General features: G+C 45.3%; 1 protein-coding gene across 12 annotated transcripts in view; it reads right to left on the bottom strand.

Annotated features, from left to right (window-relative positions):
* Positions 1-18,108, bottom strand: part of PARD3 (par-3 family cell polarity regulator) — a gene marked incomplete at both ends in the record, with an annotated part of 556,932 nt that overhangs the window by 146,496 nt on the left and 392,328 nt on the right. For 9 of the 12 annotated variants that reach the window (XM_080716979.1, XM_080716991.1, XM_080716987.1 and 6 more), the window contains one exon: positions 10,601-10,711. The exons of the other annotated variants lie outside the window; for them this stretch is intronic. In XM_080716979.1, coding sequence (XP_080573105.1) covers positions 10,601-10,711 — 111 coding nt within the window. The remainder of the gene's footprint in view (positions 1-10,600; positions 10,712-18,108) is intronic. 12 annotated transcript variants of the gene reach the window in all.

Here is an 18,108-nt window from a genome sequence, read left to right on the forward strand (position 1 = left end):
GTCGGTTTCTAGCAAGTCCACATCTCAGAAGAAACACCATGAAGCCCAGCTCTCTCTTGATTTCTTTTGCCAAATGGAACCCAATAAACATTACAGTCCCTTCTATATGACCTCCGGAAGACACTGATATTGTTGTTGCTGCTGTTAAGCTCCAATAACATGAGAAATCATATTGTTGTTGCTTATCTTGCCCCCAACTTTCCCAAGTTCTGAAAGGTGATCCTGGTACCTTTCCACCCTGGCAGTTCAGGCTGGTAAAGAAAACCTGAGCGTAAAACTGCTGAGTGGCGGGGTGAGCCAGGGTGGGAATTCCGTCCCAGAGGGCGACCGTGAGGCTGGACCACTGACCGCTGGCAAGCTGATCCTAAAAACTAACGCTAATGAGCCTCGCTGGGCCAATGGGGCTGGGAAAGTCACTTGGAAAATGAGAAATGCGCTGCGGCTTTCGTGAACTGTAGTGGTAATTCACAAAAATCACAAATGATTTTCTTTATTATGCTCTCCTTTATTATAAACTCCAATATCTTACTGAAAAGAGACTGTTTTAACAGAACCAAAAGGTTATGCTTACATGTTACATACTTCCATTCCTTGTAGAGAGGCTTACTTTAGAAAAAAATATTTGGCTCAGGGGGAAAATATTTTCAGTGTCCTAATAAAAATAGCATGGCTTCTTAAGGAAACTGTACAAAAAGATGGTATCTTGCATTGCATCCCTAATGGTTCCAGATGGCCAATGCTATAAAAGGCCACCCCTCTATTCTTTTATGGTGACCGGAGGTCACAAATGATCACTCGGATGTGGGAGTCGTCGTTTTCCTGAACAGTCCGCTCGTTGTTCGGCGATATCCATCCCATTTATCTCGGGCCAGCCCCCAGCAGTTGACAGATGTAACCATTAGCCCAAAATTTAGCAAAAGAAATAAATGTCTATGGCTTTATGCATCTCAGGGAGTCCTCTTTGCTATAAAACAAAAGAACTATTCTGAGGTTTGAATTAGCGCGAGCAGCTGTGCGGACCGACTTGGACGGACGTCACCACGCACTATTTCTCTGTCCTGAAAATGTGAAGGACGGAGATTGAAATAACAATTAAAAATTTTTATCAAGACTTAAAAGAAAAACAAATTAGTGAAGAACATATCGTTTCAATTTGTTATGCCCAAACATAAATATTCACACCTTTTCCTTCTGTTAAAAAAATAGTCTTTTCCATTATGATAATGAAATTGCCTGAACCTGCACAGAAAATAATACACAAAATAATGTAATATACTAAATAAAGTAATAAGGTTAATTTCTTCCTGCTGTCACTAAATTCATGCTAACAGTCTCTCTCCAGCTTGACATCAATTAATGATTTTAATTCCAGACTCTTGTCACAGTGTCCGCCACCCTCTTCTCTAATTAAAATGGATGATGTGCGAGGAGACAGAACGCGTGAGACTCTGCTCCTGCGACATTTCTGTTCATTAGTACTTTTGCTTCTGCGATCAATGGCTTTTAGCACTAATTGCGGTAGACTGAAATGAACAGAACTCTTTTGTGACTATGACGTATCGTCTTTACGTATCAAGAGACGGCACCAGGTGTGAGCACCGCTACTGCGTGGCCGGCTCCCAGGACGGAAGACCAACGCGGCACCCAAATTACTCAGCACCATCTCGAAAGGCTTCGTGTCCACACACACGGAGTTTCAACACATGCACCTGCCCCTGCTACACCTCTTAATAGGATTCCAGGAGCCAGCGCGCAGTTGCCATCCCAGCACTTGGGAGGCTGAGACAGGAGAATGACAGGCTCCAGGTCAGACTCAGCAATTTAGCAAAAATTTTAAAAATAAAATAAATAAATAAATAAGAAAGGCCGGGGTGAAGCTCAGAAGTAGAATGCCCCTGAGTTAAATCCCCAGCAACCTAAACACACAAGCAAAAAGGATTCTAAGGAATAGGAGTTGGCCTTAATTATTTACTGCTGGAACTTGAACATGGGGTCTCGTGCATGCTACTGGGCCGTACCCAAAGCCCTCTTTAGTGATTTTAAGAAAAAAATTATGTTCTCCTTGCAGATAACTGAATATATGAATATTAGCCGATCAGGAAAAAAAAATGAGCAAATTTCAGAATTCTACACACTAGCTAGTCACTAGCTGTCTTCAAACCACTATTCAAGACCATATAGTCAACTTTTTGGGAACCAGCTTATCCCCAGCATTCCCATACAGAAACCTCATTCTAGGAACAACGTTCCCAACAGTATTTCCCCTCTTTAAAAAATCAGTATGAGCCAGGCATGGTGGGGCACGCTTGTAATCCCCGCGCTTGGGAGGCTGAGACAGGAGGATCGCGCAGGTTCGAAGCCAGCCTCGGCTACTCAGTGAGGCTCTCGGCAACTTAGTGAGACCCTGTTTGCAAATAAGGTATAAAGTAGGTCTGGGAGTGTAGCCCAGAGATAGAAGGCCTCTGGGTTTATCCCCAGTGCCCCCCCCACAAAATCAGTATCATAAATTCATCAAGTATAACCGAAATTCAGGCTGGGGTAGTAGCTCAATGGCAGAGGGCCTCAGGAGCACTCACAGGACCCAGGGTTGGATCCCTGGTGCTGCCAGACAGACACACTCAAGTCTTTTTTTTTTTTTTTTTTTTTTTTTTTTTTTTTTTTTTTTTTTTTTTAATTAATTTATTTTTTAAATTGGTGCATTGTAGTCATATATCAATCACATTGGAGTACAAGACTTGAGAGGATATACAAGCACACATCATCCAATTAGCCCTCCTCCAGCCACCGTCCCATTCCCTCCCCCTCCCTCCATCCCACACTTCTTTGGTGATTTACTTTGATATATTTGTTTATGTACCTCCTGCATTTTAAAGAGGCTCCGTCCTCCAGTATTACATACCCTCTGATTGATCACATTAGTTGCTTCACTATAGGGCCCTTTCTATAGCTCAACCTCTTCCTGTTGCCCTTTTCCTAGGACAGCCTCAGCTACTTAGTGAGGCCCTTGGCAACTCAGCGAGACCCTGTATTAAGAATGGAAAATAGGGCTGTGGGTGTAGCTCGGAGGTAGAATGTCTCTGGGTTCCATTCCCAGTACCAAAAGAAAGAAAAAAAGAAAAAAAAAAAGAAAACGAAAAAGAAAAAAATTCAATGATTCACCATCTGTAATATTAGGATAAAAGTTGACCGAGAACATTCCTATTTTAAGTGGGCACTGAAAAAAAATAGTTCTGAAGTTGGGGCAACTATTTTAACATATGTTTCAATTTCAGGGAATAATTTGAGTTGGTCATGTCCAACCGGCGCCATCTTGCACAAGTGTGCCAGTTGGGGTGGGGGCCAGTTAAGTTGCATTCATTCAGACAAATGGGACGATACCCGTTTTAAAACACAGAATGGTAGCCGGGCGTGGGGGCGCACACTTGTCATCCCAGCGCTTGGGAGGCTGAGACAGGAGGATCACAGGTTCACGGCCAGCCTCAGCTACTTCGTGATGCTCTTCAAAATTTAGTGAGACCATGTTTCAAAAATAAATAATAAAAAGTAGGGCTGAGGGTATAGCTCAAAGGTAGAATGCCCACACACACACAGGGCTAGGAGTTTAGCTCCCAGATAGAATGCCCCTGGGTTCAATCCCCAGTAATGAATAAATAAATATATAAATAAATACTAGAATATTTCACTCACCAACACACACACACACACACACACACACACACACACACACACACACGGGTTCCAATGATGCTCTGCTTTCACCAGTATCAAAGCATCCACAAGTGTTTCTAATTCAAAGAGATGCCCAACGCCAACAGAGGCAGGCCAAGCTCACCAGAAACCCACGCCAGGCATCTTCCTTCTTCAGTTGAAATCGTTGTCGACAAAATCCCCTCTAATGTGTGGAGTACCCAAGGCTCCCTCTCCCCAGCCATGTCTAAATATGAATTTCCACAAAGCAAGTTAACAGCTTCTTTAAAAATCTTGCTCATTTGCGCCAAAAATAAGAGAAAATCCTTTGATGAAACAAATCCCACTGATTAGAGCTGGCTTTTCTGGAGGATTCCAGAGGTCAAAGAAAGAGAAGTGGAAAGGGAAGAAGGGGCACTGGGAATGAAACCGGCCAAGTGGGTGATGCCTGCATGTAAGCATGAAAATAGCAAGCCCACTAGTGCAGACAATTACAGTGCACCAATAAAGCAAATAAAATAAAAGAGGCCAAGAAACTACAGACATCCTGCTGCGGATAAAAAAAGTTTCCAGCAAAAAGGTAATTTTTATCCTCATTTATTTTTTTTAGTGGTATTAGGAATAGAACCCAGGGCATCGCAAACCAAGCACTGCCACTGAGCTCCGCCCTCAGTCCAGAGGGTAAACATTTATTTATATATGTATTTATTTATTTTAGTAATGTCGACTGAACTTAGGGGCACTACCTCTGAGCTACACCTCTAGTAATATTTTATTTTTATTTTGAGCCTCACTACTTGTTGAGACTGTCCTCGAACCTGTAATCCTCCTGCCTCAGCCTCCCAAGTGTTAGGATTACACGCTTGCACCACCATGCCTAGCAAAGGTTAACTTTGCAAAGGAAACTTCTGTTTGCATAATTTGTTACTTGAAGGCAAAGACTACAGTCAGCAAGACAAGCATCTATCATACCTACTCCGAAAAGAGCTTATCAAAACTCCAGGTGATTTATTACAGCAGACGAGACTGTCTGATGAAGTTTGGGGGAGAGTGCTAACAAGCTGGAGCTGAGTGGGAAAATACCGCGAAACCTTGTGCAGTAACTCTCCAAGGCTGGAAAGCCACCCCGAGACACAGAGCTGAGAAGACAGGCGGCCACGGGCAACTACCACGGACTAACAGAGAATTTCAAGCCATCTATCTCTCTAGTAGATTTCTAAATACCTTTCAGATACTGGCAGGATTTCCTAAGGAATTCATTAACTTTATTATATATCCACTAGACACATTCAATACCTGGGACATATCTCCGAGCCTAACTCACTACGTAGCGACTGGTAATAATACTATCACAGCCATCACTTGCTGAGAAGCCACAAGATTTGAGCCAGTTAACATAAAAGTTCTCTTGCAAGCGAATGAATGACATACGAAGTAAATATTATTTGAGATCTGGAGACTCTGGCCAGACAGAGCAGCTAATAATCATCTTTTTGACTGACTGTCCTTCCTAGCCATCCGTCTGTCTGTTCATGTAGACTTGGCCTTCGTCCAGAAGCCATGTGAAATGATGGTCTAAGATCAAAGAAAAATGCAAAATACTTAAACAAGGAAAATGTCAGCTTTGTAAAGTATAAATATGAAAATATGTATTTTATAGGGAAAATTGGGATGGCTTGGGCTAATATGTTAATAATGGAATCAATACAGATAAATTTTTGTTTCCCTATTTTTATTATTTATTTATTTTTATTTATTTATTTATTTTGGTGGTACTAGGGTTCCTGGAAGGCCTTCTGCCTCTGGGATACACTCCCACAGGCTACACTCCCAGACCTATTTTTTTTTTTTTTTTTTTTTTGTGGAAACAGGGTCTCTTAAGCCAGCGCGGCTGGCTCCGAACCTGCGCGATCTTCCTGTCCCCGCCTCCCAAGCGTGGGGATTACAAGCGTGCACCACCACGCCCAGCCTATTTTTTATTTATTTTTATGTGTGGTACTAGGGATGAAACCCAGGGACAGTACACCAATGAGCGACATCTCCTGCCCTGTTTTTTTCTTTATTTTGAAACAAGGTCTCACTAAGTTGTGGAGGGTCTCACTAAGAAGTTGAGGCTGGCCTTGAGCCCGTGATCCTCCTGTCTCAGCCTCCCAAATACTGGGATGACAAGCATACGCTATCACGCCTGGCTTTCTTCCCAATATTCTATAGTTTTAGAAGTAGAACTTAAAATTAAGAGTTTTAAAATGTATATTTTAAGTAGGGGAGAACTCTATGGCAAAGGGAGGATTCAGAGAGAAGGATGAACAGTAGAAAGATCCGTGAGTATACAAGATGAAACCCATGAGCAGCGGTGGATCCTTTCAACATCTACCGCTCACCAGCCTAGAGAACGGTCAAGTCAGGTGTCTGCAGCCAGCCAGAGGCGGCTTGGCTGGGCTGAGGCAGGAGCCCAGCCTCTCTTTAACCTCAGTATTTCCCAGTGACTCTATGAATTCCAAGAGATGCTTGTGTTCATGAGGACAGAGCGGGCGCTCGGGAAGGTGTTCTGAGACTTCGTCGGGGAATGCCCCTTCCCTGCTTCTACCTTGGGGATCCACAGCACATCAACTTGCTTAGGGTTTTGAGAAATAACGAAGGCAGTGAACTGCATAAACAACTTGGACCACGTGTGTTTTGCACACGGAGCCTCCTGCGGTGCATCGATAATACTACCACTAAACAGCAGGAGAGATCATCGGAGGCGACACATGGCAGAAACCCAGAACATTACCTCCGATGCTGGGTCCACAGAGAAATCAGTCACTGTGGGCCATGACGGAAGCGAAGTTGGCTTGGTGATCTGGCGATCGTTTGAGCGTGTTGTGTTTTGGTTCTGAAGATCAAACCTTTTACATGGCGGAGGGGGCCAAACAGGCATGCTGTCCCTGGGCAGATGAAAGACGCACCGGGCGCTGCTCCCCCTGCGCCCAGGGCCCAGCCTGTCCTTGGTGGACTCTGAAAGGCTGGGGTACTGAGGCTCAGGGCTCAGAACAAGAAAGTAAAGAGCACAGCTCAGGACACCAAGCCTGGCCCCGAGCATCGCCCCAGATACCTCTTGTTAGGAAGAGACCTGGGCGAAGGATCGTGGTAGACAGCGCTAGTGACGCCAAAGGATAGATCCCACAGTGGTCCCCCATCCACTGCTCCTGCGGGCAGGGGAAGGAGGGAGGGATGGGGGGGAGGCTGAAGTCAACTGTAATCTGAGACTGAAGCTCAGAAGAACCTCATTTACTTTCACATCAGAATAAATCTTCACAGTGTAGGAAAAACATGTTAAATTTAATCCACAGTCCTTTTGATTTTTCAATATTTATATCTTAAGTAATAGTCTTCACAGATGCCTGTGAACAAAAATACATATATTTTGGTCTGTGGACATGTCATAACTCATAACTAAGGCATGTCAGCCTTTCTGTTTTGATATAGAATTAGCCAGCATGATGTTTGGAACTCAAATAATTCTGGTGGAAAATAATGTTCCGGGAAATAAGTCAGGGCTGGTCAGCAGATCAGCAGAGAGGAACGGGCGGGGATGGATGCCGCGGGGCTATTCCTGTACCTCCCAAGGAGCGAAGGCTTCCAGGCTTCCCGTCCAAGACTGCAGTAGCAGTGTCAAAGGGCAGAAAGGAGGACATACAATTTGGTGATGCACTCTGGTAATTCAGCCCCCGAGAGGCTGGACAGGAGGAGCGCAGGTAAGAGACCAGCCTCAGGAACTCAGTGGGACCCTTAGCAAGCTAGAGAGATGGTGTTTCAAAATAAAAAATAAAAAGGGCTAGCATGTAGCTCGAAGATAGAATGTCCTTAAGTACAATCCCTGCTAAGTTACATATATGCGTACATACATACATACATGAACGAGGGAAGATGTGAGGAAGGAAGACCTAGGAGATCTACCGCCCAACGGCAAGCACTCCACTGCACTCACAGGCCTCGGTATGTCTCACGTGTTCACTTGTTTGTTCTCTTACAAAATCCATGAGTTTAAGTAAGAGATGCTTGTAAAAACTGTTATTGCAACACAAAGGGCAATAATTTTCTTAAGTTAGGAGGATAACTGATTTTCTTAATGGACCCGCACTTGTTCCTTGACCCTGAAGGATTCCTTCCTGAGGCCTCCTGTGCCTTGTAATTCACCACGACCAACCTCGTTCCCCGGAGTATTGCATCACTAGAGGTACAGAGGGGGGATTAAAAGCCAAACTGAGAGGTGAACTGTGCCTTAGGCAAACTAATAATACAAGCGAAACCATTATGTAAAAATCGTTGTTTGGCTGGAAATATCTGACTGTGCCTTATAAAAGTATTTTGGAAAATGTTGGTAGAATTCTGCAGTGAAACACAGAGGTCACGCTATGCGGCAAAGCAGGGATGTCAGAATGTGAAACGTGGCACAGAATTGGCGAAGCTGCCCCCGCGGGAGGTTTCGAGAGACAAAGTGGGATGTTCCCTTCTATTGCTCTGACTGCTCTCTATCAAAAAATCATTTTTGCCTGTGGATGAATCAAGTACAGAGAGTTATCTGGGGACCAGAAACTCTTATAGACAAAAATCTATACTTCTGAGCAACTGAGTGTCATATTACTCACACTAAGGAATACCGTCTGCATTGTCCAAAAAACAATGAGCTTATTAATTAAAAGTTTGGTGAATCTCAATTGATGAGAATTAATTAGCAGGGGTCCTATCAAAGAAGATATGACAGATGTTTTAAAAATAAAAATTGGGAGCCAGGTGTGGCAGCACATGCCTATAATAGCAATACTTGGGAGGAGGATTGCAGGTTCGAGGCCAGCTTCAGCAACTTAGTGAGACCTTATCTCAAAATAAACAAACAAATAAATAAATAGGGCTAGAGATGTAGCTTCGAGGTAGAATGCCCCTGGGTGGTTCAATTCTCAGCACCCAACACCCCAAAACAAGAGCTAATATAAAATCAAAATTGGGGGCTGATGGCATAGCTCAGTGATAGAGTTCTTAAATCAGCACTGCCAAACCAGTAAAAAGCAAAAATTAACTATTTATAAGTAAAAATAAGGGAAGACCAGCAGAATGAACCCCTATTTTTCCCAGGTACCTGGGAAAGCTACAGAGACTGAGTATAATCATTTTACTCAAACATAAACCACAAAAACAAAAGGCCATCACAGGAATTAGAAAATAAAAAAGTATATCCAACTACTAATCCCTTTTAAAGAAAATGGTTCTGGAATTTTCTTTTCCTTCTTTCCTTCCTTCCTTTCCTTTTTTTTTTTTTTTTTTTTTTGGTTCTGGGGATTGAGCCTAAGAACATTGTATCTCAGAGCTACACCCCCTAGTCATTTATTTATTATTTATTTATTATTTTTGAAACTGAGGTAGGAAACCCAGTCAGATCCTTAGAAATACTGTCAGGAGTTTAGACCTAAGAAGGGAAAAAGTAAGAGTTGCTCAACCCCTCCCCCTAGTTTCCCAAGAGCAAACCATCAGGCACTTCTAAAAGAAAAGGGAGCGATTTCTCATGCAACCCAAAACCTGATCCAGGAGCCCTCCCAATTGTAACCCAGAGAGAGCCAGCTACAAGACTGGGGAGAGCCAGGGATGGCATGTAACTTGAGCACCTTCTAGGTATAATAAATCTCGTGCTTGCCCCTCCCCCTCCACAGTGCGAGACCAAGAATCACCTGAGCCCTTCATTGGAGGCTCAGTTCCATGACTGTCAACTGGGCCATTTCCTGATAAATAAACAAGCTTGTCTCTGATTTCTGCCTTTGGAAATCCTGTCTCAGGAATCAGGGGAAACTGAAGAAGGGGAGACTGAGTCTTCTACAACAAAAACAAGATCTCACTAAGTTTGCTACAGGCCTTGCTAAATTGCTGGGGCTGGCCTCGAACCTGTGATCCTCCCAAGCACTAGGATTATGGGCGTGTGCCAACATGTCCGGCCTACGGAGTACTCTTTTTAGTTTTTCATTCCTTGTGATGTATGAGTGAAAGTATTCAACTCTAGAATTATCATCAAATGCTGAAGCTAACCTTGCAGGTCCCGGGCAGGTGTCCTAGCCACGGGTGGGATGGGCTGCATGGCCCCGGTCTAGGTACCAGCAACTCAGGCAAACCCCAGATTATTCAAGGTAAATGGGCACAGGTGCCTTCCTGTGGCCACTCAGGAAATTAAAAGTGATCCTGGAAAGACAGCTGTTGTGGGCCCTGTAAGCTCAAATAAAATTGTGGGACAGCCTTCTGTCCCTGGGATTTTAATAGGGAAAATTCTACCCCCCATGAAGGGGTTGTCGGGTGTATACAGGGACTCTCTTAACTTATTCCACTGGGCTTTGGTTCTTTAAACGGAATGGTTTGACAATAGGCACTTGATAACAGGAAATAAGCCTTCAAAGAAAAATGGCACCACTCTTAAAATGGTCAAGCAGAAGGTGAATCCAGAAACACACGTGTTGAAAAGGAAAACACCACGGTGAAAACTAATCGTGTCGAGTCCTCCTCCAGAATCAAGACATTCAAAACGAGAGGGAAAAGCCGTCCTTTTCTTCCAGGTGAGTATTTCACATATATTAAATGCTTGCCGTGAAATGAGGCAAGATTCTAAACATTTTTGTGATTTTTAAAGTAATAGTTCAGTGTGGTGTTTACTGGTTCATATAATAGGATCTCCTCTGTAAAAGGAGCTAAAAGCCATTAACATTCACTGTGGGGCTCGTGGACATATAGCGTTTTTTCTTTCTTTAAGAAATCTCTCTTTACCTCACGCTAACTCGCAACAGTATAGCAGTATTTGGACTGATGAAGAAAACACAGTGAGTGCAAAATGTCAGCAGTTAGAAAGAGGAAGCCAAAGCCGGGCGCTTTCTGAGGGGCAGCAACGGCAGGCTACCTTTCCCTCTCCTGCTGCATGAGCCGTCTCTCCTCTTCTGACGTGAGGGACTCCTGGGCTTTCATTTTACCCGTTTTCTCAATCTTGTCATCTTTTCGATGCTTGCCAAACCTGTTGATAACAAAAAGTTCTAATTTGTCAATATATACAAAAACGGATTTCTTTTACACTGAATACACATAATCAGCTAAATGTTCCCGTCTTCAAAATGAGGGCCAGATGTCTCCTGACACCAGTAGTGACCATTTGAAATCAGAAGAGTTTGTTTTTTAGTAGAACAGTCTAGAGGAACCCTTTCTTGAAAATGGCCTAATCTCAATATGTGTGAATGTGTGTGTGTGTGTGTGCGCACGCGTGTTTGATTTCTGGGAACCAACAACACTTGTGCTTCACCTTGAGGAAACCATAAATGTGAAGCACTAAGCGCTGAGTACTCCAGATGCCGGAAGGAAAGCCAGATGTGAACAGGATGAGCTTCGCTCTGGACGAAAGAATGATAATCTAAGATCATCCATTTCCTAGCCTCTCCAGAATCAACTATTCCTCCGTATTTTCACGTCCAGGCTTGCTGGAAACATCCATCACGGTTTAAAAACTGACAACCACGGGCACGTCCGAGGACCATTCACACGCGGTCAGACATGGCATGGCTCGCGGTGAACGCTTTCCAGGCGCTCTCCTCCAACCCCCTACGCGGGACAAAAGCCATCGCTGAGCGCAGCGCCTCTGACCTGGAAATCTGTATCTGAGCAAAAACAAACACAGGACTCAAAAGTAGTCCAAAAGCTGCTTAAGGAGAAGCTGACGTGGGTCCTGAAAGAGCACTGTCGTAGCTGGGCCGGGTGGCTGGCCATGTGCAGGGCGGCCTAGTGCGTCCAAACACAGATCGTGTACAGAGTTGTGCACCTAACCATTCATAAATAAGGTATATGGGGTACTTCTACCCGAGTAGGAGCCGGGAACGCGGCTTACGGTGATGTCATATTGAAAAGAGACAAGGGCTGTATCCAGAGGTGACTTAAAGGAGAAAAAAAAAAACATTTGAATTAATGGCTTAGTTGGTGGCAAAGGTCAATTTTTTTTCCAGATCAATCTAAGTTTACATTCCTGGTGGTACAGGAAGTGTCTGAGAACAACTCATACGGTGAAGAAGGAAACGCCAAGTTCATAAAGAGGCAAAGCCTCTGAGTGGTAAGACAGGAGAAGGTGGAATCTCACTATCTCTGTTAATTATTTATTTATTTATTTATTTATTATTTATTTATTGGTGGTACTGGGGTTCCTGGAAGCCTTTCTGCCTCCGGGCTGCACTCCCAGACCTATTGTATACTTTTTTTTATTTTTGGAAACAGGGTCTCCTAAGCCAGCGCGGCTGGCTTCGAACCTGCGTGATCTTCCTGTCTCCGCCTCCCAAGCGCGGGGATTACAAGCGTGTGCCACCACGCACAGCCAATCACTATTATTTTATTTGTTTATTTATTTTTATTGGTGGTACTGGGGTGGAACCCAGAGGCTTTCTACTTCTGGGCTATACTCCCAGACCTTTTTTATATTTTATTTGGAAACAGGGTCTCACCAAGTTGCTGAAAGCCTCACTAAGTAGCTGAGGCTGGCTTCGAACCTAAGCGATCCTCCTGTCTCCGCCTCCCAAGCGCTGGGATTACAAGCCTGCGCCACCATGCCCGGCCAATCACTATTATTTTAAAGTTACTTGCTAAACTATGAGAAATCCAAACAGGCTGTAAATTAACTTGAAGAAATAAATCTATCCTTAACGTTTAATCTTACTTGGACACTGGAAGATTTTGCAATTGCAAAAGAGAAAAATGCCCCAGAATTTAAATCCAGAATCTAAACACTTCTCACAAGGGATTAACATATGTACTACGCTTTCAAAGCTAATAAATACAAAGCATTAAAAACAGAAGACTTTGCTCTCGTGCCGTCGATACGTCAATAATGCCTCTGAGTTAAGCATCATGATGGGCTGTAGAAATAAACAAACAATAAATGGAAGAACGAACGTAAACACACAGCCCAGGAGGAGCCGACGACTAACACACACTGCTCATTCGCTCTGCGAGCAGCCCCGCCGCGGACTGTGGGGTGCAGGCTTACTTATTCCCGGCGCTCGAGCTGCAGCCAGGGCACAGGGAGTCAGGATCACAGGGCTCGTGTCCACCTTACATTTAGGTAAGAAATGAGGACGTGTAAGAAGCGAAGGGGGTTGAACATCTGAGGGAGAAAACAGAGCAACCCCAGCTCAGAGGGAGCCGGAGTCTCCTTCTGGGAGAGAAGACCTGGGCATGGACGTGAGGGGGCCTGCCACATGGCGGGGCAGCAAAGAGCACGTGCAAGGGCCCTGAGGTGCACACCCGTAGCCATCCCTCCAGAAAACGCGAAGGCTGCCGCTTGGAGAAAGCCGAGGAGGCAGGGCCTTGCTGACCACAGGGGATGAGGCCACGCACCAGGGAAGAGTCCCGAACACAGGCGTCGGCTGGGTACATGCCTGTGGTGAGAGCTCACCGCTTGTCAGAGGAGGAAGGCCGGGAGAGCCAGGGCGGGGGCACAGCAGGCTGGCCTGGGGAGGAGGGAGCAGCCATGGTCAAAGAAGAAAGGCCACTGACCCCCAGGTCCAGCCAGGCACCCAGGGACCCCTGGGCCAGGGAGGGAGACGGGCAAGCCGGGGCAGTGGGGGCCCCAGCAGAGGCCCAGGACCACGCGGGACGGGACTGAGCAACCCGAGTGTCGGGGACAGGCAGCACGCGTGGCCAGGAGATTCCATTCTCCTCCTGTGGATTCTGCGGTACAGCACCACAGTAGCAAATCCTAACTTCTAGAAAGCACAAATCAGATCTCCACACTTCACCTTTCCCGCTGAGCAGACACTCCTAAGGGCCGCTGTCCCTCATGACACCTTCAGACGACACTGGCCGTACTGACTCTGCTTTCTATGACGTGTTGCTTCACACTACATTTTATAACTTCCCGGGGTGCAGAGGTGCATGCCTGTGATCTCAGTCTTGGGAGGCTGAGACAGGAGCATGGCAGGCTCGAGGCCAGCCTCTGCAACTCAGCGAGATCGTCCAAATTCAGCGAGATCTTATTTCAAAATAAAAAAACAAAGAGGGTTGGGAGTGAGGCTTGGAAGTAGAATGTCCCTCGGGTCAATGCCTAATTTAAAGAAGTGTGTGTGTGTGTGTGTGTGTGTGTGTGTGTGTTCATTCAATTCCAATCCAAAAATATCATGTGTATGTGTGTGTATATATATTTTTTAGGTATTTATTTTTGTGGTCTGGGAGATGGAAACCAGGGCCTCGTGCATAGTAGGCAAGCACTCTACCACGGAGCTGTACCCACAGCCCAAATTTTCCGTGGTTTAAAATATCTTAAATATTTTCACCCCAAACCCAAGTTTAGTTGTGTCAAAATCCTTTTGGCATGCTTGATCTTGTTTTCTGAAGAAAGTTCCAGTTTGCTCACCAAATCTCCTATGCATAAATTCCCTATCAACACGCAGCTTTTTATCTTCTGTTTACATGATTAAAAGAAAAAAAAAAAAGGAGTAGAATCCTTACTCAGAATTAAAAATGCTTTTTATCCTCATTATGTTTGGTAGCAAAATATTAATTAGTTTCCTGTGCTGCTTTTCCTAATCAGCAGAGTTACCACTGTATTATTTGTAACTTTATTATCAAATAGTTACAGAACCGTTTCCTTTTTCAAGTCTATAGATTTGAGATGAACGTATGGAAAAGCAAACGCAAAGATAAAACGCGTAGAGGTTAACGTCTGGACATTTCCCTCAATACTTGCTTTGGTGAATAAGTTATGCGATCTCGTTAGGGCGTACTGTAAAATCACAGCATATTACTGTCTAATTGGGGCAGGAATGGGTCCCTCAGCTCTCCTTTTCCTGATGAAATGAAATAAAGCCTAGGAATGAAAAACGATGTCGCCCATCCTAGAGTAAAAAAAACAAGAGCAGCATATATGCGGGCGATCCCGTGGCTGCCGTCAGCAGCAGTGTGCTGCTCAGCCTGGAGCTGCCCTGGGAGCAGGGCGGGGAAGAGGGTGCTAAGTTCAGCTGGACGGGCCGGCGCCGCGGGGCGCAGGACGAAAGGGGCCACATCGCCTGGGTGCCGTGGCAGGAAGGCGGAGGACGGGACGAGACCTGTGACGTCTGGGATGCCTGTGGGTCAGAACGTGAACATCCCCAAGAGGAACAGAATCCCAGGCGCTGAGATGCTCCCTGTGCTGTTCCTCTCTGAGAAAGACAACGGGGCGTCCAGTGAACGCTCACGATTGCTGAAGGCATGCAGCCGAGTTGGTGTGTGCCTTATCTCACTCAGCCCAGAGCCCGCACTCCAGGGGGACGCCGGCCTCCTGCTAAGGGGAAGCCATGGGCTGTGCGTAGGAGCATCAGAGAGGGAATGGCCGACAGAAATGGACGCAGAGCCGGGGTTCTTCTCACCCACCCGGAGCCTCTCACGCTCTGGGAACCAGAGGCAGCGGCTCATGCTTTGACACTCGGTGCAGGTGGATGGTAAAATCTCTGGGTAAATGGGATAAATCCTGCAGAGTCTGGAGGTTTGGGGTCCAGGGGATGTTGCCCCTGAGTAGAATTGTGTGCAAAGCAGACATCTGGGGTAGGGTCACACACTGCTCTGTCCATTAAAAAGGGTCGTGGCCATGGCCCACACATCGGGTCTCCGGGCACGGCCAACATTTCTCAGTGCAGTCACACTCCAAGTGCCGGACTCGTGTCTGCTGTGCGCAAACGTGCCAGGCAATGGCAGAAACTGTCCAAACCCATTCAGGGGTAAATCAGCAAGGCACCTTCTGTGCGCATTTATCTTCTGGAATGATGTGCTCAGGGCCTCGGCCCAACTTCTTGTACCTCTGCCTCCATTTTGCCAACAAGAAAAGGAAAAAGCTAAGTCACACCTAACACATTCTTCTCGCCAAGGCTCTTCCGTGTGTTAGTGCCATTTTAAGCAATCGCGACTATGAAACCGTCCTGATTTGCTCAGTACTCGAATGTGGCAATGCTGGGTGAATGAGGGAAGAGGGCTGTTCCCTGATTATGAAAAGCAGGGGGAAAAAATCTCAGCAATCAACAATGATGAGCAGGAGCCCGAGACAGAGGCGGCACGTCTACCCGACGGTGCTCGCTGGGCTGGGGCGCGCTTTTCGGTTGGTGTTTAGCGGGGATTCTCTTAAAAAGGAAATTCACAGACTGGAGAATCATTATTTGATTGTATAGTTTTCATCAGTGTGACTCTGATTACAGTTAATAAAGTAAATTTGTGTTGCTTGGCATTCAGGGAAAGAGAACGGACTCTTTTTTTTTTTTTTTTTAAAGAAAAAACAGCTTATATTTAACCAAGCTACCAGAGCCTAGACTGAGCTCTGTGCGCTCAGTGGAGAACATATCCCTTTCAGGAGTCTCATTCAATGCCCTGTGAGCCCCCACAGCCTCTGCTCTGCAATCAAGGATGTCCTGATACGCCTCGTAAACTGACACTTCAGAAATCTTAGAAGGTTTATGGAACGAGGAAATATTAAAACAATAATTGAGAAATTGAACATGGAAAGGGTACAGGGAGTCCCGCACACGCCCGACCATGACTTGATAAGAACTGCTCCAAATTCCAAAGACCTAAAATGTAAGAAACAACGAGAATAAACAAAGCTCTGTGGGAGTCACCATAACTACTGGGACGAAGGGAACAAACACAGCAATTCTCCCACATGTAAGATAGATACGTAAGTAGTGGGGCGATGCTTGGAGCCTGCACTTGGTCACTCTGGTAGACGAGAGGATTGCGCACGTCTGAATTAGGATGCGGAGGCCCTCCCCGCCTCCCAGCTCACAGACCACCACACACATGTTTCCGGGGCAAATAAACCCTCCTTTGTAAAAAGAGGTCAACTGCTAATTGCTGCTCCAAACCAGGTTTTATAAGGCTTGTTACACCTGATATTTTTTTCCAAGTCATACCTACACAGGTAATCACACTACACTCACCCACAACCCCAACATCCAGATGCAAATGGTGTGCAAATTCCATTCTGTTTTCTCCAGAACCGCACTGACTTTATTGTATCTTACACACACACACACACACACACACACACACACACACACACACACAAGTACGTGTACGTAGAGCAAAAGCAACACACAATTCTGATTTTTCAAAAATGCCTAATTCAGCAAGGAGCGCACGCGTGTACTGGAGAGCTTTTGAGAGCGCCCTTCACACAGCTCTTCTCTGGGCCTTTTCTTTACCATCAAATTCTTAATTCCTGCTCAGTTCATTTAATGCATTATTGTTTCATAATACAATACTACAAATTGCAAATTACATTTGGCTCAAGGAGTGGTTATGGAAAATGCCCTGGCTGCTGCCTTCCCTGGAATAACTCTCGTAATAATGAGAGACTGATTGAGCTCCAGGCAGCCCCTGTGATGAGAAGGGTCAATTTGAGCATTTCTATTAAGCTCCTTTTGTTAAGCCCAACACTTTGCCAGGTCAGAGGCAAATAATCATACCCTACATCTGGTTCCCATGGTTTTCCTTTTCTGAAAGACTAGGAACAATTTAGTAAGTGGTCCTGCCCCTAAGGCAGTCCCCACAAGAAATGCTAATGAGACCCAAGTCACAAAAACAGCCATTTAAAATGGCACTCCAAGGAGAAAAAGGAAGGGGGAGAAGACATTTTACTGCACACCTTGTTCTCTAGGACAAAGGCTGAGACGTCATAACAATCGGCCTCCGGACTCCCGTTACTGTCTGTGGATTCGATTCCCAAATTGGCATCCAGGTTGGAAGTACTGATGATGCGCCCCAAAAGCACCCACAACGCAAGGGTGGCTTTGTTGTTGTTAGAAATATCCAGCCTCAATTAAATATGCTCTGCGAGTCAATGCACTACTGATACAAAGAGATAGGCTCATGGCAGTCACTAACATACGCTCAAATGCTTTCTGACTCTGTGTTTATGGAGCAGATGAAAGTCACCAAGAACAATAACATGGTCACAGAAGTTTCAAGAAAGAAAAAAAAGGTCTCAGACATTTTGTGTAGCTCCTGGAAACTCTGAAAGGTGAAAACGTCCCCAAAGATCTCATTATCTACGAAGAGAAGGTGGCATCAGCAATTTTTTTCTGTCGATCATAGAAAACAATTTCTGTTGATTCACATTTCTTAAAGAAAGCTCTCTACAGAGTAAATTAAGAGGGGTAGATTTTTCCTGTGTTATCTTACTTTGATTTGCATATTTAAGTTCTACTTTAAGGGGCAGAGGTGCTTTTCCCAGGCCCAATGAAGCAGCTCTGTGGAAAACTGCCAAGAACAAGGACCCACCTCGATCTTAGAACCCAGAAGATCACGCAGAGCCCCCCAGTGACCTCGGGGTCCCCAAGCGGAGCCAAATCACACCGCCCGCATAAAGAATAAAACCGGACGGCACCTCCACCTGCTCAGGCCCAGAGAGCTGAT

Source organism: Muscardinus avellanarius (genome assembly GCF_963383645.1).
Source record: "Muscardinus avellanarius genome assembly, chromosome: 20".
In the NCBI taxonomy this organism is placed as follows: Eukaryota; Metazoa; Chordata; class Mammalia; order Rodentia; family Gliridae; genus Muscardinus; species Muscardinus avellanarius.